The following is a 22,850-nucleotide window of genomic DNA, read 5'->3' on the forward strand; positions in this document are numbered from 1 at the left end:
TGGAGTCCGTGAATCAAGGGCACAGGGAGATGCAGCCCCCAGCTCACGCAGCCCATCAATGTATTCTCTATGCCCATTTCTAATCCCATGACAGTGACAGGTAGGGACCGGCACAGGTTCACAAAGACTCACAGAATTGGGACAAAAGGAAATCAGGGTCCCCATATGTGGGTTACCGTCTTGAGGATGAAGCCTGACGGCCAGGCAGCCGAGCGCCTGCCTGCTGCTGAACCTGCTCCCTCATTCAGAAGATGAGAAGTCAAAGCGCATCCTTCACGGGGCTGGTATTACTGTGTGAGCACGCTCCCACACAGAAGATACGGAAAATACCTGAGAGCGCCCCGCATTTCCCAAGCGCTCCATGAACGCCCCCTGCAGCTCTCACCATCCCCACCCCGCCCACTCTAGGCAGAGTACAAATCATGACGCCCTTTTCCCTAAGGTCTTCTGTGGCCCTGCTTCTCCCATCGGCCCTTCTGTACACACTTGTAGCCTCCGTGAGCACAGCACTGTCTTCGGTGCCACGAAGGCGCCAAGAAATCTATGTTCAAACATGTCACCTGTCCCCAAAGACCTCACGTGTAGGAGACATGGTTAACACCAGGTGGAAAAGGCAGAAAAGCCAAGAACATGGGGAAATTAAGTGATTTAATTTTAAATCCAAGTTTCGGACAACAGAAGGGTTCACGCCACTGTATGCGACTATGAAGTAAACTCAACAGACAATAATTGCTCGATGTTTCAGCGAGAAAGAGCACCTGAGGCTGGGGGCAGGAGAAGGGCTGGAGGAGGAGGCACTGTTTGAGCCAAGTCTGGAAAAACATCAGGATTAGGGGAGACAGGGGCGGGAGAGGCTGCCGAAGTGGGGTGTGGACCAGGCTAAAAGGAGGCGGCATGCCCCCACCCTGCCCTGGCACAGAGAGCTCCTGGGGATCGGGCCTGGGGTCCCGCTCCCCTCCGCACGCCTGCTGCAGGGACGCCGGGGGGCAGTTTGGGACACGAACAGGCAGGGGCATGGAGCCAGTGGGACTGAGACACGGAGCGGCCAGGGCAGCACTCAGTGCTCTCCGCAGCTCTCCTGGGCTAGAGCAGCTGCTCTCCCCCTCGCCCCTTCACCCAGCCAGCCCCTTCCGTCCTCTGTGCTTTTCCACGTCCCACCCTGGAAAGCAACAGCACCCTGCTCAAGGCTGGAATTCTGGGACCCTCAGCAAGTACCTCACCTTCTCTGGGGCCTATTTAAAGGCCTGACCCTGCACTGAAGGGCATACCAAGGTCTAGGCACATATCCTGGCAATGGAAAGGAGACAGAGCCTCAGCCCTAGGCACATGTCTTCCTCTCCAAGCTTCGGAAACATCCTAGGAAGACAAAAAGAAGCCCGGGCCAGGGCTGTCAGGTGGATGGATCTCCTGGGTTCATTTAGTTCCCTCTCTGAGCTGGCTCACCCTCCTCTTCTGGGAGTTCAGACAGGCCCAGGGGACTCTGTAGGATACCAGGCCCCCGCCCCGATGCTGAGGCGTCAGACAGAAAACTGGGGCAGGGCTTCTTTGGGGGAACATTTCAGTGTGTTCAGGCCAGCAGGTACTCCACGAAGGATCTGTCCGTAGCAAGGGTGGAGGTCATGCCATTGACATCTTACTCCAGAGGCCTGACGTCCTGCTGTCACCTACAGCCTGCTCCTAGGGCTGGAGATCACACGGTCCACCTCTCACTTCGGGCCTCCACGGCCTGTACCAGGCCCTCACCCAGGACGGCCAAGTCCTCCAGGATCGCTTCCACATTGGGCACCATCACCAGCTCCCCACCTTGCGACATCACCATGCGCCCCTTTGTGTTGGAGGCCTAGGGGAAGCAGAGAAACGTGGGCCGAGGCGTCACAGAGGCACACCAGAGACAACATGCAGGGGGCGGAGGGGAGCGGCAGCAGAGGAGACAGACCCGCGGGACACGTGCTTCACACCTGACCCACGGTCACTCACAGAGCACACCCCGTGCAGACGGGCGTGCCCACATGGGACCGCACGTACACACTTGAACACACAGTTATCACCAGCCAGCACACCTTGAAGGGCTGGGGCTGGAAGCTGCTGGGCTTCCAGAGAACACCGATCACCTCTCCACCATGCTGGTCATAGAAGAAAAGGGCCAGGTCCCCAAAGGCCTCCTAGGAAAGGGCAGGACACAGATAAGACCACAGGAGGACACCTGAGAGTCACCTCCATGGCCCTAGGTTCCCCTGGAAGTCCCCTCCCCAGGTGTAGTCAGCCCTTTAGGGCCTACCCTGAGCTGTGCCAGATAGAGCTGAGGAGGGTCATAGCCCAGCACAGGCATCAGGGAAGAGGGCCCCGGCTCGCTGAGCAGGCCACGGCAGAAGGAGGCAGCTGGGGAGTCCACGGCTTGGCGGTGCCGGGGGATGTGGCGGGGAGACAGGCGGATCAGCACATCATACATATCCAAGGGCGGCCGGAACACTGTCTGAGGAAGGGTAGGGAGGGGTCAGCAGAGCCCACTGGGAGTTGGGAACTGGACCACAAAGCCTTCTACATGCCCACCTCGCTTTCCTCCTTCCCTTTTGTCTGACCTCCCCCACCCCCGGCCCCACTTACGGGCCCAAATGCTCATCTGAAAGTGGGAACACCAAGCCCCAGCTGGGGTCGGCTTCACGCTATCAGGAGGAACACAGGCTAGGAGCGTGAGGGCTGGAGAGAGCCAGGGCCCTGGTTCTCCTGCAGGCTCCCCCACTGTCAGGGACCGTGGGCAGCTCCAATGCCCTCTCTGGATTCAGTCTCGCCAAACCAGGGGACAGAGCGTCCTGTGACAGCCCCTACAGCTCCAGACTTCCAGTGTTCAAAGGCGGAATCCCCAGAACCCCAGAGCCACTCTTGGTCAGGGGCTTACCCTGATGTCCCCAGGGCCCCGGGGATCCATCAGCTGCTTCTCTAGGACAGGCAAGGCCTCAGCTGCCAGGACCACAAGCTGCTGCAGGACCTGGGGGGGGTACACATACATCAAATAGATCAGACCTAACCATGGGTCTCTCTTAGGTCAGGCTGGGCCTACTTTTTCCTTGGGGGAATAAAAACACAAATTTGGAGGTAGGGATGGGATTGCACCTGGGGCGAGGGTCCATCCTGTGTCCATACAGAGTTTTTACGATCCTGGGGGGTAACGATGACCATGATCGGGAGTTGTGTCCGAGTCGCCAGGAAGCCACTGCGGATCTCCCCCTGCTCCTCCACTGTGAACAAGAGGGGGTCCTGGGTCAGCCTGCTCCTTTCCCCGGACATGCTCTACTGCCCCAGGTCTTCTGGTAGCCCATCACAAGGATTTTTCCGACGGCCCTCCCCCAAGAGACAAAGGCAATGAAAAGGATACCATGTTTGCCTCCACTGGGTGGGGCACTAAACTCCTAAGCTCAGGCCAGAGGCAGAATTTTCCACTGCCTGGCACCCCAGTCTAGTTTCCGGGCTTGCACAAGCTGAGGCCTGCCCCTGACCCCCTCCCACACTATGCTCCCACACACCTGGGGAATTAGGAAGCTGACACCCTCCTCTCTGCTGGGACCAGGAGCTCCTCATGTTACAACTGGAAATCATCACCCCCACTCCCTAAGAGGTCTGGGCATCTACTCTAATCTGGGCCCTTCCCTGCTCCCCACAAGACTTCTCACCTGGTGTTCAGGGTCCCCCTTCTACTCTCCTCTCCCCTTCACAGCCCCCACCAGGTAGCCTGCTTACCACCCCTAGTCCATCCTGTTTCTGATCGTCATGTGAGCAAACCATAGCTCTACAGCCTCAGAACTCGCTAAAGCTTTCAACTGGGCCTCCTCCTCCTCGTAATTCCCCACCCCAAGGCCGGCGGGGTCAGGCACAAATATCTGTGAGGGGGAAGGCGCACACACACAAACACCTTGCAGACTGACAGGGAAAACCCCATGTGCCCCACTCTGCACTCCACAAACCGTCAGTCCTGCGGGAGTCGGACCCCAGTCCTACCACTTACCAGTGAGCTCGTTGTTGAGGTTGACAATAAGGGGGTTGTTCTTCCAATCAAAGGTTGACACCAAAAAAAGGAACCGAAGGAAGCCCACCTGTGGGGAGCTGAGAAGAAAGAGTGAGCAAAGAGTCTGGGCCCAACCACACATCCCAGGGCTTACCCCATGGTCTAGATATCCTAGACCCCTCGGCAGGGATTGTCTCAGAACCCCTTCCATCACCTGTTTCAGCTACCCTCTCCCATTTGGACTGAAGGTACAGCCTAAGGGATGAAAGCTGGCCCCAAGGGGAACTTTCTGGCTAGGGAAAAGATGGAGGGAATCACCTGGGAGGGGTGAAGGGCTCAGGGTGCAGGAAAAGAGCAGCAACCACCAGGTCCAGGCTCTCATCGGTGAACCCCTCACCCAGAAGCTGGGCGCGCACCCACCGCTTGGCCAGCCGTGCCACACCTGAGAAGGCCGGGTGCTGCTGCTGGAGCCTGTGGAGGAGGAAGGGCATAGTGGCAATGAGCCTCAGGCCCTGAGGGCCCAAGAACAGTATTTCAGCTCCACCACCACCATCGACCCAGCCTTTACCCAAAGTTACCCTCTGTGCTAACACATTCTATACAGGATCTCACGTATCCCTGACTAACGCCAACAGGTTGGTCCTATAAAATTCCCATTTTACAGATGAGAAACAAGGTCCTGCCCAGAAGGACATAGCCAGTGAAGCGGCCGGGCGAGCGTTCTAGAATTTGTCTGACTCCGTAACTCATATCCCCATTACACCATCTGGCCTCCCAGAGAGACAGGTGATCATACCCGTGCAAGGCGCTGGTGAGCAGGGGCAAGTGCCTCGTGTCCCTCTCCAGGCGGAGGGAGGCAGGTGTGTCCCTCAAGGAGATCATCCCCTCGGGGCTCCGCATTTCCCTCAGGATCTGGGGCTCCCGCTGACAGGCCACCCGAACCCGGAACACGAACCCATCCTGTTGAAAGAGGGTGTGAGGTGGGAGATACGGGTCAGCCTGGAGCACGCTCACACCCCGGCTCCTCCCTCCCTGGGGAATCCCGACCCTGCCCCGGCCTAACCTTGAGGACATCCGTGTGCGTGGCCGTGGCTCGACACTGCAGCCCATGCTGTTGTGTCAGCAGCTCCGCCAGGCGCAGCTGAAAGGCAGCTCGGACCCGCCGTATGGCCTCAGCGTCCTGTGGCCACTGACCACTGCCCTCCAGGTGACATACCACTAGGAAGAAAAGTAAGAGGTCTCAAGACTGTGGGCTGGAGTGGGAAAGGTTCCTCTCATCCCTCCCAAGAAAGAGGCTCCTCACCGGTCATGGGCTCCACGTACGCTGGACACGGCTTGTCGGGCCGGGGTAACAGCGAGGCCCGCTCTCGAAACTGCTCGTAGAAGGAGTAGGCTGGCCGGACTGGGGTAGGTGGGAACACCTATGGAAGAAGCAGGGCTGAGGAAGGGGCCTCGGACTGGGAGAGAGTGAACACAGGAATTGGAAGGGGGAATACTGGGTGGGCAGGGAGGAGGCGAGGGGTCACCAAGCAGAAAGGGCTCCCTGTCCCCTTGCACCTCACCTCAGTGTAGCGCAGCACTGGGTGAGCTCCCTGCACGGCAGACACAGTCAACGGGAGACCTTCCAGCCCCCACAGCAGGCGGCTGAGGTCATCATAGCAACGCACGGCTGCTGCCAGGGCCTCCTCACCTGTGTTGGAGGTCTGAGAAGGAGAACACAGTCAGGAGACCAGGACCCTACAGAACCCCCCCACCCCAACCCCATCACCACCGCCTGGGATTTTGCCTCAGCTCAGGCTGCCGTAGAGCCAGCACCCCCTCTGCTGGACGCTATGGGAAGTGCAGTCTGGCTGAGGTTGCACGTGCCCCTCCCCTCCCCCCCACCTAATTCCACCGCCCAGGCTACTCTGCAACCCCTGGCCTTGACCCCAGCCCTGACGCACGACCCTTACCTCTTTTGGGCTTTGGATCAATGCATCCAGAAGGCCCCCCACATAGTGGACACAGGTATCTGGGATGTTGGCATGGCTGGGAAAGGGGGACAGCACAAAGTCAGTGTGGGCATTGAGCCTATCGGAGTAAGCTACTGGACATTAGCTGCTCAGCCCAAAGCCTGGGCCAGACCCTCCTAAAAGGCTCCCCAGTCCATGGCTGCTTCCTAGCAACCAGATGCTAACACTCACAGTGCCAAAAGGTGAGTGACCACCTGGTGGGGAATAAGGCGCTTCCGGGCCATAGAGGCTGCCTCCCAGACCACAGCTTCCCGAATGGCTCCATCCTGGAAACGCCGAAGCTCTGAGCGAGATCCCCAGAACTGGCGGAAGTCAGCAGCCTGAGGAAAGGCAATGGGTGGTAGGAGAAATCAACAAAGATGGGCTCTGTCAAAAATCCCTGACAGGCTGCAATCCAAGTGGCATGAGGATAATCCACACCACTTCTGCCAGTACCCAGCGTGGACTTCCCAAGACAGGGCCAAATCATCCCCCAGACTCCAGGGCTCCTCACCTCAGGCTGGTTGGCCTCTGGACCCAGTTCGAGGACACTGGTCAGCCCCTCAGGCCGGAGGAGCAATCCCAGGGTCAGGGTCCCAGAGTCTCTGTGCTTCGGTGGGTCTTGGCTGATGTCCCACTACAGGGTTTAAAAAAGCTGAACTCAACCCAAGAATGCCCCAGCTTCGTCTAGAAACCCACTTTCCAACTAGGTAGAAAGATCTAGGGGCGCCTGGGTGGCTCAGTCAGTTAAGCGTCTGCCTTCGGTTCAGGTCGTGATCCCGGGGTCCTGGGATCGAGCCCCACATCAGGCTCCTTGCTCAGTGAGGAGCCTGCTTCTCCCTCTGCCTCTGCCCCTCCCCCTGCTCACACACGCACACTCTCTCTCTCTAATGGATAAAATCTTTTTTTTTTCCTTTTTAAGATTTTATTTATTTATTTGACAGAGACAGAGGCAGCGAGAGCAGGAACACAAGCAGGGGAGTGGGCGAGGGAGAGGCAGGCTTCCCGCTGAGCAGGGAGCCTCATGTGGGACTCGATCCCAGGACGCTGGGATCATGACCTGAGCCAAAGGCAGACGCTTAACGACTGAGCCACCCAGGCGCCCCTAATGGATAAAATCTTTAAAAAAAATTAAAAAAAAAGAAAGATCTAGCTAGAAGAATGGTGTGTCTTTTGTATCCCCTGGGACCCTGGATCTAGTCCCCCTTAAGCCCACAAACTCCCCACCCCACAGCACCTCACCTCTGACACTGGGGGCCGAGAGTGGGCCAGCAGGTGCAGGCGGGACCCCAGACCCTGCTCCAAGAGGGTGGTCAGGGAGCCCAAAGCAGCTGAAACATAGTCCCCACCAAGATCCTGCAGCTCTGGCCACAGCTTTAGCCGGTGACATGCTGCCTGTAGGCGACTCAGTGGATGGAGACTAGAGGGGCATAGAGGGACAAAGAGACAGAATGAGGTGCTGCTGACCCCAAAGACCACCTCCCACCCCAAAATGAGGAAGATCTGAACACCGACCTGAGCACCTCTGCCCCATCACTGTAGCCCCAGGGAAAAGGACCCACTGACATAGCCTGCCAGCCCTAAACTTACTGCAAGACGTGGTCAAAAGCCCGGATCATGGGTTTGGGAGTCATCAACAGAAGCTGGAATCCGTCATCAGCTCTACCGTCCAGCAATGCCATAGACAGCCGTGCCTCATGCTGTACCTGCGGCCACAAGATAAACAGGGAACTCACATGTGAGACTATCACCACCATACCCCTCCCTTCATTGACCTGAGGGCTCAGACCAAGAGACATGCCTGATCTAAGCTCTTTGGAGAGGAGTTGCTGGGGCTCTGGGACTGGCAGAAGGGACAGAATCTGGACTGGGACATTAGGGGTACCCAGGAGTGGGGGACAATTGGTACCTGGTGGTAAGTAGAGGCAGTAACATCAGCACAGAGGTTGAGATAGCCTGAGGAGTCCAGGAAGACAACAGGGAAGGCCTGGTGGAAGTCAGCCAGGGCCGGCTTGGAGGCACAGAGAGAAGCCAGTCAGGGTTGGGGCCTTACCTTCAAGCCTCCTTGCCCAGACCCAGCCCTGCCCCACTCACCAAGGAGGGATCTGAGCTGAGACATAAGCTGATCCCGTTGACTGTCAAATCTGTGGTGGCTGAAGTGAGCCAGAGAAGGTGGGTGTGTGTCAGAAGGTATCCTTTCCCAGGGGACCCAGCCCTAATGACACTCTCCCTCTGGTCAGGTGGCTGCAACTGCCTGCCTCTAAAATTCAGTTTGCTCAATTGTCTGATGGCAAGAAACTGAATGATCCCTGATAGGATGAGAGGATTCACAGGAAGAGTGGAACCCTTGGCCTTTCTGGGTCTAGCCACCTTACCCAGAAACTGCAAGACACTCCTCAGGACCTGGTAGCCGCTCATAGTGGTGTGGATCTTGCGTGTGGACACAAGGAAAACAACCAGCATGGAGACAAGGAACCCACTGAACCCTCCCAGGCCCTGAAAAAGAGATGGAGAGAGAGGCCCAAGCTCAGGCCCAGCCCGCCACTCAGTGAGGCAGGGAAGCTGGGCCACTCCCAACTCACCTTGTCCAGTTCCCGCTGCCGCAGCCAGACCTTCAGAAGTGCCACACCATCCTTCAGCCCCAAGGCTGAACCCAGGACAGTAGAGAGCAGCTGCACGTGGGACTCAAGGGTCACGTCCTGCAGGACCCATGTGTTATAGTGGGGGGTGGGAGGCTCTGGGCTACCTGTGGGAGAGGGGAAGCCATGGGAGGAGAAATCCCAACATCTTTGCCTTCATCTCCACCTGGATAGCACTGCCTGCTTACCGTCCCCTGGGGGACTCTGCCCTCGGTACCAGGCAGAGCGCACATTGTTCTTAGATGGCAACAAGCGGCACGGACGGAAGAAGTCAGGTGGAGGGCACGGATGCAGACGTACGGTGACCAGGCGCTCATCCTTCCCTGGGGGGAGACAGGGAGTGCTGAGATCCTGCCAGGGGGCCCCTGGACCACTCTCCTCCTCCGTGAGGGCCCACGTCCTCCCACCTTAGAATCTGAGGTCCTTATACCTTCCACCTCAAACGTGAGGCCCAAACTGCTCACCTTGGACTTGAGGTCCCCACACCTCCCCCACTAGATCTGTCACCCCAGACTGTGCCTTCAGCCCAATGTGTGCCTCTCACCGTGTGGCCGAAGCAGCAGTGAGGGTTTCAGGTGGCAGCCCCTGGTGTAGGAGAAGCGAACACTGCCGAAGAAGGGGTCTTGGCCCAGGTGGTGAGCCAAGTGGGCCAGGTAGAGAGCACGCTTGCGGAAGTAGCGCTGGTTCAACCCATCCTTGTCCTGTAGGATCTCCTGGTGAGGGTCAGAAGAAGGGAGAGATGACCAGGCACATAAGTGCTTGTTGTTAGAGAACTTAGGGGCCAGGATGAAGCCAACGTGCATCACAGTTTAGAAACCTCAGGGATCTTTGCTGGCCAGAGTGTCTGAACCAGGACTAACAACAATATAGTTAGTTCTCAGATGAGGAAGGCAAAGTTCAAACGGCAGCAACTGACCCAAGGGCACATTTAAGCTGCCCTCAAGAAGACAGCAGAAGAGCAAATTTTCTTTTTTTGTTTGTTGTTGTCGTTAAAGATTTTATTTATTTATTGGAGAGAGAGAGCGCGCACAAACAGGGGGGAGAGGGAGAAGCAGGCTCCCCACTAAGCCAGGAGCCCAACGTGGGGCTCGATCCCAGGACCCTGGGATTACGACTGAGCCGAAGGCAGATGCTTCACCAACTGAGCCACCCAGGCACCCCTGCTCTTTTGATTTCCAGTTCAGATTTCAACCCTCTGGCAAGTGACAGGTGGGAAAGAAAGAGGGACCCAGAAATTTGTAGGTGGTGAAGGAACAGGACCCTCATCCCCCAAATACTGGACCTCACCCTGGGCATGGTCACTGCCATGTCCACGTTGATGTCCGGCCGGACGCAGGTACCCAGAAGGTAGCTGCCCACAACAGTGACCTGGGCTGGTGGCAGGAAGCGGAAACAGCCCTTCACGGTATAGGGCACTTGGTGGAGGGGTACTCGAACCCCAGCTGGGAGCCAGGTCTGGTCAGTCAGCTGTGGGGACAGAGACAGTGATACATAGTAATCTGATTGTCCTCCTTGATGTCTAGTAGACATCTCAAATTAAACACATCAACACATTTGAAAACAAACTCCTGCTCTTTCTGTAAACATGTCCCCCTCATTAAGGCAACTTCATACTAGTTGCTCAAGCCCAAAACGTTCAAATCACCTTGACTCATCTCTGTTAAGAACACCCATTTCACCTTCAAGAGCATCCAGACACTGACCACTTCTCTACTTTTCCATCCTAGTCTGAGATGCCACCACTTTCCAGAGGATCACCACATAATAGGTTTCTAACTAGTCTCCCTGATTTTACCTTTATCCCCCTCCATTCTACTTTCTTTTTTTTTTTGAAGATTTTATTTGTTTATTTGTCAGAGAGAGAGCATGAGCACAAGCGGGGGAGTGGCGGGCAGAGGGAGAAGCAGGCTCCCTGCTGAACAAGGAGCCCGATGCGGGGCTCGATCCCAGGACCCTGGGAGCAGGACCTGAGCTGATGGCAGACGCTTAATGGACTGAGCCACCCAGGCGCCCCTCCATTCTACTTTCAACACAACAGTCTGAGTGAACGTTTTTTGTTTTTTTTTCCCTAGGCAAAGCCCTCCACTGGAGACCTTTGTTTCAAACTTTATTCCCAGGCTTCTTCAGCTTAATTAGCTGCAAAGAATGAATTATGTATAAGCAAAAACTGAAAAGAGCTGCAGTGTCCAAGGGGCTTGGGCTTAAAAATATTAGAGATCTAGATTTTATCAGATCCATGAACAAAATTTTTAAAAGCAGTCATAATATAAAATAGCAGCTCCCAGTAACTTCTTCAAGTTTTATCTTCTTCAGAAGTTGACTCAATTCAGTTTGCTTCATTCTTGGAAGCTTCATCAAAATTCTCCACAAGATCTGGAACTTCATCATCATCATCCTCTCCGGTAGCAGGTGGTGCTTTTCCATCCACACATTGTTTGGGCAGAGCTTCAGCCAGTCTTCTTCAACTAGTCAGACTGTCTGCACCAAGTTGGTTTAAGATACTGGGTGGCATTTCTGTCAGCTGCTTTGTGCCAGCGTGGCCTGGAATGGTGGAAGTGTTCGCTGCCAGCGATGCCTGAACTTTGGGGGTGTTAAAGTGGATCACTAGTCCTTGGTTTGTGAACCTATTCACCTCTTCAATGCCACAGATATTGTTTACCCCTAACTTCTTTAAGGAGAACTGAAGTTTCTTATCATCTGCTGTAGCCGTTCTATGAACCACCTTCTTTTTCTGGTGAGCAGTTCCTTTCCCACCAATGCGCACTTGTGCTGGCAGTTTGTCGAGTTTCTCCTGGTTCGTGATAGTTTCTTTCATCTTGTTGGAGCAGAAATGGGACCGAGAGGGGGAACAGGGCTGGTGCTCAGGGAGTCTCGGGCGGACCAGCTGAGATTAGGTGCACACACGCGGGGACACAAGATGGCAGCTAGAGCTGAACAAACATTTTTAAAATGAAGTTAGATCACATCACTGCTTTACCAAAAAATGTCCCATCAGTGGTTTCTCATTTCACACAGAGCAACAGCCAAAGTCCTTGTTTCAGTGTACAAGGCCCTGCATGAAATGCCTCCTTCCTCCATTGCCTTTTTGCCTTTCTGAACACATCTCCTATTTTCTCCTCATTCAATCCAAGGAACATACCAGACTTACTCCTGCCTTTGAGTCTTTGGTGTTGGCTATTTCCCCTTCCTGGCATGCTCTTCCTCCCTTAGATATCTATATGGCTGACTCACGTCCTTCAAATCTTCACCCTAATGTCACTTCAATGAGGCCTACCTCAACCATCCTATTTAAAATTGCAAACCACTCCCATCCTCTGATATCCCCACAATCCCCTTACCTTGCCCTTTCTCTTTTGCCCATAGTGCTTACCACTTTCTAACACTGCCACACAGTTTACCTGCCACGGTTATTTTCTACTATCCATAAGCCCAGCACTAGAAAATAGACCGCTTTGTTCACTGACGTATCCTAAGAGTACAACTACTGCAAGGAACATAAGTGTTTGCTGAACAAACGAACACATGGTTGACTATACTTCCAGTTGAGCCTCCTGGCAGTGAAAATGAGCTCCCTAGCACCCCACCCCCTCTGGAGAAGTGCAGGCCCTGTTTCAGATGCCCAAACTGAGGACCTCTCCGGGGCTTTCCATTTCTTCACACTACCTGCCTTACCTCTGTCTTAGGAGTTGAAGGCACCTTCAGGACCCGCTGGTTGACCTCCCGTAGGAAAGCATCGATCCGCTCCTTCTTCTTCTCTGGTAGCCTCACTTCCTTTAGTAGCTCCTCTACCTGAAAGAAAAGACAGGGAAGAGTCCTTCAGCCTCAGGGTCCCGGGCCCACCCCTCTAACTGAAGCCCCAGCCACCCAATAGTACCTGTAAACGAAGCAAGCTGGAGTGGAAGAGACTCTCAGTCTCCCGAAGGCGAGTCAGCTCCTCATTGGTAGGCTCCTTATACAGTTCTGCCCGGCTAAGCTTCACTGGCTGCAGGAAGCCCTCCACTGGAGACCCAGCCAAGGCATGCTTCTTTGAGGACTCCTTCTTTCCCTCCTTGCCTGTGCCTTCCAGAGCTAGTTCCATCACCTGTGGCCAGTGAGGAGAGCAGCCACTGTGAGGTCACAGATGTCTAGCATCCACTGCCTGAAGTGCCACCATGATAGGATGTGGGCAAAAGCTTCACAGGCTCCTTTTCACTCTTTTGAATGGGAGTCAGACTTAAAACTCAGGATTATCATTACTTAGAAGAACATTACTGAGCTCTAGGCTGAAAACTCCTTGAGTTGAGGGCTCCTTGTCTATGTGACAGCACTAGCATGGAGCCCTGCCTGGAGTTGGGGGTAGGGTTAGTTGTTCACTGAGCCCTGACCTAAGCAATGCTTGAGCTCCTTGTATTTCCGGTATATGCATCAGGGAGCTTCCTCTTTTTCTGGGTTACTCCTGGGAATCTGCAAATGCCATCTCCACTCTTGCTCTATCCAAATCCTGCCAGGCTCTACCCCTGTCAGGAAGCCCTGACTATAGACTACATCAGTATAAGTGGTCAATGTTGGAAAGAACTAGGACCTACTGCCTCTGTAAAATATACTCAGTAAATCATCCAATCCTCAGTAATCCCGGCAGAAAATGTACACTTGAAGGGAATTCCCTGAGCTCAAGATTCCACACTTAATATACCTATTCTGTAAGCAGGCTTCACACCCTGGTCTGCAGGATCCCAAACCTTCTCCCCTACAGCCCTGGGCCCCGCCCCCACTCCACGGTCCTACAGGGGTGAGAGCCCTACTGAAGGGTTCCAGAAGCACCACCATGTGCCCTCTGTTACAGCGCCGAGGACAGAACTGGGCACAAGAAGTTAGATCTCGCACAATGACAACGAGGAAGACCTGGTTAGGAAAATGACCTGGTTAGGTCTCCTCAACTTCCAGGTGCACAGCTCTCGAAGGAGTAAGCTCAATAAGCTTTACTGCTTCTATCCAAATAACGCCAGGTTCCATGTCCCCTGAGTGTCTCGGTGCCCTAGACTGGAAACGTGGTGGAATAAGGCTCTTCCAGAAGGGACCGCCTTCGCGCCCCTCGCCGGCGAGCTGCCAGTCTCTGCCACCTCTGGCACGTGGAAAGCCCTCTTTCCTCCCAGACAGCTCACCCACCTCTGGCTCCCCAGCAGCTCCGCGATTCTGCGCTCCCGCAGGCGCCGGCCCCATAACTCCGGGGCCAGGTCTTGCTCCAGCACTTCGGATTCAAAGCCCAAGTACTCGGCACAACTTCGTCCCACGTCGGCAAAGTGCCAAAGCCCTCCGCAGAATAACCGAAGCCTGGCAACAGAATTGCCAAAGGTTTGCGGTAAACTCCCCGCACCGCGTGGGGACAAGCCTCGTGCCGCAGGACTCCGCCCAGTTCCAGAGCCATTGGGTGAGTGCCCGAAGAATCGCTGGCCATTGGCATCTGTCACTCCCCAGGACCGCCCATCATGGGGGAGGGGCCAACCTGGGTTCTCCCATTTACGGTCTCTTTGCGACGCCACACCGGAAGCCTGTCTGCAGCTTAGCGGTCGCTTTCTTTTCCTCACTTCCGCAGCTTGCGTCGAACGGAGAAGGGCGGAGCTGTTTTTGGCACTCGACACTGTTTATTTACACCAGTGATTCCTATCCTTTTTTTCATCTACTACATTTTTTTAAAAATATTTTATTTATTTATCTGACAGAGAGAGACACAGCAAGAGAGGGAACACAAGCAGGGGGAGTGGGAGAGGGAGAAGCAGGGTTCCTGCCGAGCAGGGAGCCTGATGCGGGGCTCGATCCCAGCACCCTGGGACCATGACCTGAGCTGAAGGCAGCCGCTTAACTGACTGAGCCACCCAGGTGCCCCTCATCTACTACATTTTATCAAATAAACAGTTTAGTCAGTTCTATCTTAAAAGTATGTCTTAAATTTATTCATTCTTCTCTGTCTTTAGTGCCAAATTTAGTCCAAATCACATCATCTTGTGCCTAGATTATAATTGGTTCTCTCCAGTTTATTAAAATTTTCCAAATCTACCAAAACATTGTAGTAATAATATAGTGAACTCCTTCACCTATCCATCATAACTTAGTGTTTGTCTTGGGCGCCTGGCTCAGTTGGTTAAGCATCTGCCTTCCCCTCAGGTCATGATCTCAGGGTCCTGGGATCAAGTCCCACATGGGATTCCCTGCTCAGCAGGGAGTCTGCTTTTCCCTCTCTCTCTTTCCCTCCGCCTGCTTATGCGCTCTCCGTTGCGCGCGCTCTCTCTCTCGAATAAATAAAATCTTAAGTTAAAAAAAAAGTGTTTGCTTTTGTCAAATTTGTCTTTATGCATTTACATACTATTTTGCAAAACCACGGGAGAATTAGTTGCACACATCCCTGAATACTTTCGCATATATGTAATAAGAACAAGGGCTAATCATAGTCCAATTATAAAATTCAGGAAATTTAAGCTTGATTCAATACTATTCAAATTTTGCTGATTATCCAAAAAATACCCTTTACATAGTAGCATTTTTTTCCTGATGCAACATCATGCATCAGTTTGGTTGTAATGTTTCTTTTCTCTCTCTTAATCTAAGAACATTTGTGAGCCCTCCTTTTTTGGTCTTTCATGATAACATTTTTTTTTTAAGATTTTATTGATTTATTGATTTATTTCACAGAGAGATAGCGAGAGCAGGAACACAAGCAGGGGGAGTGGGAGAGAGAGAAGCAGGCTTCCCGCCCAGCAGGGAGCCCCATGTGGGGCTCGATCCCAGGATGCTGGGATCATGACCTGAGCCGAAGGCAGACGCTTAACGACTGAGCCACCCAGGCGCCCCTCATGACATTTTTGAAGAGTATAGGACAGTTTCATTCAATAGCTTTTTTGTACAGTATGCGTATATATGCATATATGTAGTTATAAGTGTATATACAATATACATATGTAAAAATTACATAGACACACATGCATATAGAATTACATCTATGCATATAATTACATAAGCATATGATTACATATATATAATTACATATATACGTATAGAAAATTACATAACGGTACAGCTTGAATATTCATATACCAAACATACCCATGTAACCAGCTCCCAGAAAAGAAACAGAACATTTCTTGAACCTTTAGAATTTCCCTTCATTCTACCATCTAGTCATTATGTCAACAGTAACTCCTATCCTGACTTCTAATAGCACAGATTAATTTATTAATTTATGCAATAGCTTGTAAAGGAATTTTTCAGTGGTCTTCTTCAATCCCTTTCCACGTGGTTGCCAGAATGAGTGTTCCAAAACTATCATTCTATCATGTCACTCTCCTCTTAAAAATTCATCAGTGCCCCCCGGCACCTGGGTCGCTTCAGTTGGTTAAAAAGTCCGACTCAGTCTCAGCTTGGGTCTTGATCTCAGGGTCCTGAATTCAATCCCCATGTTGCAGGATTTTTTTCTCCACTGGTGCCCTTGGTTTTTGGTCACGCCTCTTCGAAGAATGAAGAGATAAACCAGACAGAGTGGTGGGCAGCAAAGCAAGGTTTATCGAGTGATAGCAAAGTGACAGTACAAAGCTCCCAAGAAGGGAAGGGACCCCAAAGGGTTGCCACTGGAATTTCTAAGTCTAGGGGTTTTTATGGACTTGTTGGCGGGCTGTTTTAATCTGATTAACCCTCCCTGCGCCTGTCCTCCAATCAGGTTTTTGTCCTATGGGAAAGGGTGGAGGTCTCCTTCCAGGGTGGGTGTAAAATCCTTTTATGGGTAGTTTCCTCTTAGGTCCCCGCCTGCCTGCCTTCCAACTATCCCTCATCACCGGCGTTGGGCTCCATGCCCAGCATGGAGCCTGCTTAAAACAAAAAACAAAAAACAAAAAACAGGGGCACCTGGGTGGCTCAGTCGGTTAAGCGTCTACCTTCAGCTCAGGTCGTGATCCCAGGGTCCTGGGATAGAGCCCGGCATCAGGTTCCTTGCTCAGCAGGAGGCCTGCTTCTCCCTCTCCCTCTGCCTGCCACTCCCCCTGCTTATGCTCTCTCTCTCTGTCAAATAAATAAATAAAATCTTAAAAAACAAAACAAAAAAACAAAAAACAAAACATCAGCAGTGGCTCCCAATTATACTTAGGATGAGATATGAGTTTTTATAAAGCCTCTATCAGTATGGTCCTTTACTGCCTATGCCATCCTTTTTCTTTTTTAAGATTTATTTATTTATTTGAGAGAGAGAGAGAGACAGAGAGCAGGGGGAGGGGCAGAGGGATAGGGAGACAAGCAGACTCCCATCTGAGCAGGGAGCCCTACTGGGGCTCAGGGCTCGATCCCAGGACCCCAAGATCACGACCTGAGCCAAAATCAAGAGTCAGATGCTCAACTGACTGAGCCGCCCAGGCGCCCCATCCATTTTCTTGATATACTCCACACCTTGTTCACTTAGCTTCAGCAAAATAAGCCTTCTCTCAATTCCCTGGTTATAGCAAGTTCTTTCCCATCTCAGAAACTTGAGCCAAGCTGTTTGCTCTGCTTGGAATGCTTTTCCTTGACTTTTTCTCTTTTTCATCCTTCAGTTCTCAGGATAAGTATCACCTATTTAGTTAGGCTTTCCCTGACCATCTAATCTGAAATATGTTTTCCCTTATCCAATGATCCCATTTATTTTCTTTTTTTTAAATAGGTTTTGATTGTTTATCAATTGTCTCTTTGTCCTTGACTGTAAATTCATGAGAACAAGGACCAGGTCTACATAGCCAATGCCTAGCACACTGTAAATACTCAATAAATGTTTACTGAATGAATGAATGAATGAATGTAGCTACTGTGAACCTTCCAGTCTTTGTCTCTTACCATTGTTTCTGTCAAATTTTATGACCCAGCCATATTGAACTACTTGGAGTTTCCTTACTTATCCTGCTTTTTTGTTCTGGGCCTTTGAACTTGCTGCCCTTTTTGCTCAGTGTTTTGATTCTCCCCCACCCCCACCCCCACCCAGCTTTATTGAGATATAATTGTTGGATAACCTTAAGTTTAAGGTATACAATGTGATAATTTGTTACATGTATATGTTGCAACATGATTACCACAGTAAGGTTAGTTAACACATTTAACACATCTTTCACCTCACATAATTACTATTTATTGTTGTTATTATGGTAAGAACATTTAAGGTCTATTCTTTTAGCAATTTTCAAGTACACAATACAGTATTGTTAACTATAGTCACCATGCTGTACATTGGATCCCCAGAACTTATTCCTCTTATAACTGGAAGTTTGTATCCTGTAACCAAAATCTCCTCATTTCTCCTACCTTTACCTCCTGGCAGCCACAGTCTACTCTCTTTCTACAAGTTTGGCTTTTTTAGATTCCACATATAAGTGAGATCATACAGCATTTGTCTTTATCTGACTTATTTCACTTAGCATAATGCTCTCAGTGTTCATCAATATTGTCACAAACGGCAGGATTTCCTTCTTTATGGCTAAAGAATGTTTTGATTGTTAAGGAAGGTTTCCTGGAGGAGATGGGTTTGTGCTAAGTCTTGAAGCATAATTTGAGTTTGAATTGACTGAGAAGAAGCAGCTCTGTTGAAGTCTGATTAAGCACTGAGGAAGATCAGAGAGCCGAGAGATAAGTCAACCACTCATTCCACACTGGATGACACTTAAGAAATGGCAAGCGCTGTGTTCAGTGTCAAAGATAAAGAGATAAATAAGATGATGATCACAAGCCAGAAACCTGGAATTATGTACTTGCCCTCACATTTTACAGGTTGGTCCCTCTATTCAATTTTTTTTTTTAATCCAGCTTTGACCTTTATTCAAGAGACCAGATGGGTTGCCCCAGGATCCGGTTGCCAGCCCTGAGGCCAAGCAAGGCTGGAAACCCACATCTGGCCCTGCTCTGCCCTGAGCTGCAGCCTCAGCCCCCAGGATCCTGCTTGCCACCACCTCAGGTGCAGGAGGAGGGAGCCCTCGGAGAATTGGATGTTACTATTGATTCATTTAAAAAAAGAAAAATACAAAACCAACCAAACAAACTCGCTCTATTGATTTGGGACTTTTTCTTAAACAAACAAACAAACAAAGAAAAATACACTAGGACTCTGTGTTCTCCATGACAGGTGGGCCTGGGGGAAGGGCAGCGTGGACCCCCCCCCCCACACACACACACAGCCGCATAATTTCTGTATAATCCACCATCTGGAGCAGAGGGTGGGCACATGGAGGCCATTGGCCCCGGTATTCATTCATTTTTTTTTTTTTTAAGATTTTATTTATTTATTTTGACAGAGAGACAGAGAGAGAGGGAACACAAGCAGGAGGAGTGGGAGAGGGAGAAGCAGGCTTCCCATTGAGCAGAGAGCCCAATGTGGGGCTCAATCCCGGGACCCTGGGATCATGACCTGAGCTGAAGGCAGAGCTTAACTGACTGAGCCACCCAGGTGCTCCCCCCCCCCCCCCCGGTATTCCTTTAAATGCAACCTCAAAGAGGTTTATTCTGCCTTTGTCCTGTCTCCATTTAAAATTTGCATTCACCCCTGGCTCATCTGGTTGCTCAGTTGGTAGAGCTGGGGACTCTTGATCTTGGGGGTTGTGAGTTTGAGCTGATATTGGGTGTAGTGATTACTTAAAAATAAAATCTTAATGGACACCTGGGTAGCTCAGTTGGTTAAGTATCCAACTCTTGATTTTGGCTCAGGTCATGATCTCAGGGTTGTGAGATCAAGCCCTGTGATGGGCTCCATGCTGGGCGTGGAGCCTGCTCTCTTCCTCTGCCCCCCCCCCCAAACAAATAAATAAAATAAAATCTTTTTTAAAAAATTGCATTCACCCCAACATTTTCAGTTTTAGGCCCTACTGTAATCACCTCCATTAGTATTCACCAAAACTTGCAATGATATTATTTATCTAGTAGTTACTTGTTTTTGTGTGATTCAGTCTCAGCCACTAGAATGTAAGCTCCACGAGGGCATGACTAAATCATTTCCATCTCATTCACTACTGTATCCTTGGCATTTAGCATAGGGCCTGTCACATAGCAGGCACTCAATAAATATTTGTTGAATGAATGAATGGCTCTTTCTTAAGAGCACCTCAGAGTCTGGGAGAAAGATGTAAACAAATAATTGCAGTATAGCATTGGAGATGATATGATATGCACGGATTGCTATGGGCATGTTAGATTAGGAATATTACAGTACTTCGGTTAAGAGCAGTCATGCTTAAGTGGGATGGCCAAGATTGAACTCCAGGTTCTAACGTTTACCCACTGGGTGACATTGGTAACTTTCTTAACCTTTCTAAATCTTATTATACTCAGGAAAACAGATGTTCTAGTATGGATGTCATGCATTTTTTGACAATTAAACAGGATACTGCTTGTAAAGGGCCTGTCACATACTGATGCACAGCAAATGTTAGCTATTATTATTAAAGAAAGATTGTGGCTCCTTAAGAGCACTAGTTGACTTACACGTGTTAACATACACAGAATGAAAAAAAAATGTTGGTCCCCTAAAAGGAGTCATTCTAGAAGGTCAGAATTAACCTCTCTAAAACAAACACTCCTATCTTTCATTTATCTTTCAAGATTTCCATATCTTTTCTCTTTGGAAGAAAGAATCAATTCTTCAGAAGAGCCCTGGTTGAGGGGCGCCTGGGTGGCTCAGTTGGTTAAACGTCTGCCTCAGGGTTCTGGGATCGAGCCCCACGTCGGGCTTCCTTGCTCAGAGGGGAGACTGCTTCTCCCTCTCCCTCTGCCCCTCCCCCTGCTGTGTGCTCCCTCTCTCTCTCTCTCTCTCAAATAAATAAAAATCTTAAAAAAAAAAAAAAAAGCCCTGGTTGAAGGGTACCAGGTGATGCGGTACAGACTGAGGGTAAGTGGCCTGTTTTCTTTACCACCAGAGGGCACCAATCAGTCAAGTCATTTTACCTGTCATTTTACCTTTCCCACGCTATGGGAAAGCTGTAGGAAGCCGTTTCTGCCATTCATTCTTCTGACAAATATATTTTGAGTACCTACAACGTGCCAAACATCATGGTAGCTTGTATATAAAAAAGAAGCTTGTATAAACAAGACCTGTCATCCTTATGGAATTTATAATCTTGAGCACCTACTGTGTGTCTGAGAGGTCCTATTAGACATGGGGGTGGAGGGTGGGGTTCAATTTGTTGTTGTTGTTACTGATTGTTTTCCTGCTCTTGGCTGTAAGCCCATGAGAATAATTACTTAGTGTCTACTTTGTGTCAATGTGCTGGTTGCCGTGGATCCAGGCATGAATAAGACACAGTTGCAACCTACTAATAAACAATGTCTTACCTGCTAGGATAAAAAGGCATGAGACAAATTCTAGACTTCCTCTGACCTGAGAATGGAGAACCTTAGTACACACCTCGTTATCACACTAGGCTATGAGCCCTCTAGACAGGTATATGTTTATTAGCCATCTACCTTAGGGCCATGGTCATTGCAGATATTTACTATGAATTTATGAGTTTATTTAAACTCAGCTAGCAGCTTCTGGTCTGGTTGTCAGGTGTATGTTACAGTGGGTTAGGCTAGGGATCTACCATCTTCTGGGGCAGGGTGGGACTGTGATGAGTTACTGAGGGTGAAATGCTTTGAAGATGAACTTTCTGCCTATTTGTCTACTCACATCCTTGTTATTAAAGGTGTCAACATCATCTCCCACGTTTCCAGGTCAGCAATCTTCTTCTCCCTAAATTGAATGGTAGAGGAAGGGAAGTCAGAATGGTTGAGGGGGTGGTAGCCAGAATACAGCTATGCCTTCAATTTTTTTTTTCTTTAAAGTTTCTATTTATGGATCATTTACCATGTGCTAGTCATTGTGTCAAATGCTGTATATAGATGATCTCATTTAATATTTACAATAGTTTAAGTTAGGTGTAATTAACCCTTTATTACAGAAGCTGATGAATAAGGAATGGATAATGTAAATGGTGGAGCCAGCGTTGGAACTTAGGATTTTTTTGATCTCAAAATTCTAAATGTGTGGAACTCTCATAGTATCCTGACTTTTCTAGGAAACGTTTCAGCAGTTACCACAGGACATGCCTTTCCAAGAGAATGGGTTATTCTAAATCATGAGGATTTAAGACTGTCTCCTCATCTCACTTCAGTTATGATTATCTTTTTTTTCTTTTTAAGATTTTGTTTATTTATTTGACAGAGAGAGACACAGCAAGAGAGGGAAAACAAGCAGGGGGAGTGGGAGAGGGAGAAGCAGGCAGCCCGATGTGGGGCTCAATCCCAGGACCCCGGGATCAGGACCTGAGCTGAAGGCAGACGCTTAATGACTGAGCCACCCAGGGGCCCCAGTTATGATTATCTTAAAAGTCCCTCAGTTCCAGGTCGGACCTTCAAGCTGAAAGGATCTATAGGGAGTCAAAGTTCAACCATAGTATTTTTTTTTTCTTTAAAGATTTTATTAAGTAATCTCTACACACAGGGTAGGGCTTGAACTCACAACCCCGAGATCAAGGGTCGCATGCTCATGGACTGAGCCAGCCAGGTGCCCCGATAGTACTTCATTTTACAAATAACTGAGGGATAGCCAGAGCACTTGCCCCAAATCACAGGGAAGGGCCAGGAACCCAGGTTTATTTAGTCTGCGTTTCTACTTCCCTCTTTATTTCCCACAACTTCCTCTTTGTAGTTAAGAAAAGAAGTAGAAGCTGGCCTATCTGCCTTCCCCATTTCTTGGATGGGAATCTTCTCCCCCACCCCACCCCTGTGGGTGACACACTGCCAAGGACACACGGGCTTGAGGGCCCTGCACAAAATATGTCGGGACACTTGTTCCCACGATAAGACTCATAAACTCAGCATATTCTTGTCAAGCACCTACTGAGTGCAGGGACGGCGGACTTTGTCACGGGGACGGGCCTGTAGAGGACCAGGGCTCGACGGAGGATGGCTGTGGAAGCCTGTGGACACCCACACATCGGGAGAGGAAGGGAAGGCGCTGACAGCTCTAGGACCAGTGGTCCCTTCCCGGGAGCTCCCAAGGAACCGCGGCGTTCAGCCGCACAACCGTCATTTTGGGGCCAAGGGCATCCCTTGTGGCTGCCCTCGGCCCCCACAGCAGCTTGGCCCTTTAAGGGCGGGGGACACGCGTCGGCGTCACAAAGCGCCGCCACCGCGCCGGGTGGCGGAAAGGAGGCGGGGAAGTGAGAGGAGGAGGGCGGGGGAAGGAGAGGAGGGCGGGGGAGGGAGGGG

The 22,850-nt window shown here is 50.7% G+C and overlaps 1 protein-coding gene and 1 pseudogene across 4 annotated transcripts; both read right to left on the minus strand.

Annotated features, from left to right (window-relative positions):
- Positions 1 to 631: 631 nt before the first annotated feature.
- Positions 632 to 22,743, minus strand: NOL6 (nucleolar protein 6). 3 transcript variants are annotated; one of them, XM_036069567.2, is made up of 27 exons: positions 22,480 to 22,743; positions 21,268 to 21,330; positions 12,505 to 12,711; positions 12,303 to 12,419; positions 9,918 to 10,097; positions 9,175 to 9,343; positions 8,819 to 8,953; positions 8,574 to 8,737; positions 8,367 to 8,487; positions 8,086 to 8,144; positions 7,901 to 8,002; positions 7,582 to 7,697; positions 7,234 to 7,411; positions 6,506 to 6,628; positions 6,184 to 6,332; positions 5,953 to 6,028; positions 5,563 to 5,703; positions 5,304 to 5,421; positions 5,064 to 5,218; positions 4,797 to 4,960; positions 4,319 to 4,471; positions 4,001 to 4,098; positions 3,112 to 3,236; positions 2,897 to 2,986; positions 2,279 to 2,473; positions 2,061 to 2,162; positions 632 to 1,840 (listed from the first exon to the last, which is right to left on the minus strand). In XM_036069567.2, exons 3-27 carry the CDS (start codon positions 12,706 to 12,708, stop codon positions 1,691 to 1,693), a joined length of 3,384 nt encoding a protein of 1,127 aa, XP_035925460.2. In that variant the 5' UTR covers positions 12,709 to 12,711; positions 21,268 to 21,330; positions 22,480 to 22,743; the 3' UTR covers positions 632 to 1,690. The 3 variants fall into 3 exon arrangements, with proteins under 3 accessions (XP_035925460.2, XP_077917509.1, XP_035925459.2); XM_078061383.1 differs by lacking the exon at positions 22,480 to 22,743 and having other exon boundaries at positions 21,268 to 21,340; XM_036069566.2 differs by lacking the exons at positions 21,268 to 21,330; positions 22,480 to 22,743 and adding an exon at positions 13,776 to 14,103.
- Positions 10,108 to 12,393, minus strand: LOC118521187 (transcription factor BTF3 pseudogene; annotated as a pseudogene). The gene is made up of 2 exons (XR_013443731.1): positions 12,303 to 12,393; positions 10,108 to 11,560 (listed from the first exon to the last, which is right to left on the minus strand). The product of XR_013443731.1 is annotated as a transcription factor BTF3 pseudogene (transcript).
- Positions 22,744 to 22,850: the final 107 nt, after the last annotated feature.

Source organism: Halichoerus grypus, chromosome 14 (assembly GCF_964656455.1).
Source record: "Halichoerus grypus chromosome 14, mHalGry1.hap1.1, whole genome shotgun sequence".
In the NCBI taxonomy this organism is placed as follows: domain Eukaryota; kingdom Metazoa; phylum Chordata; class Mammalia; order Carnivora; family Phocidae; genus Halichoerus; species Halichoerus grypus.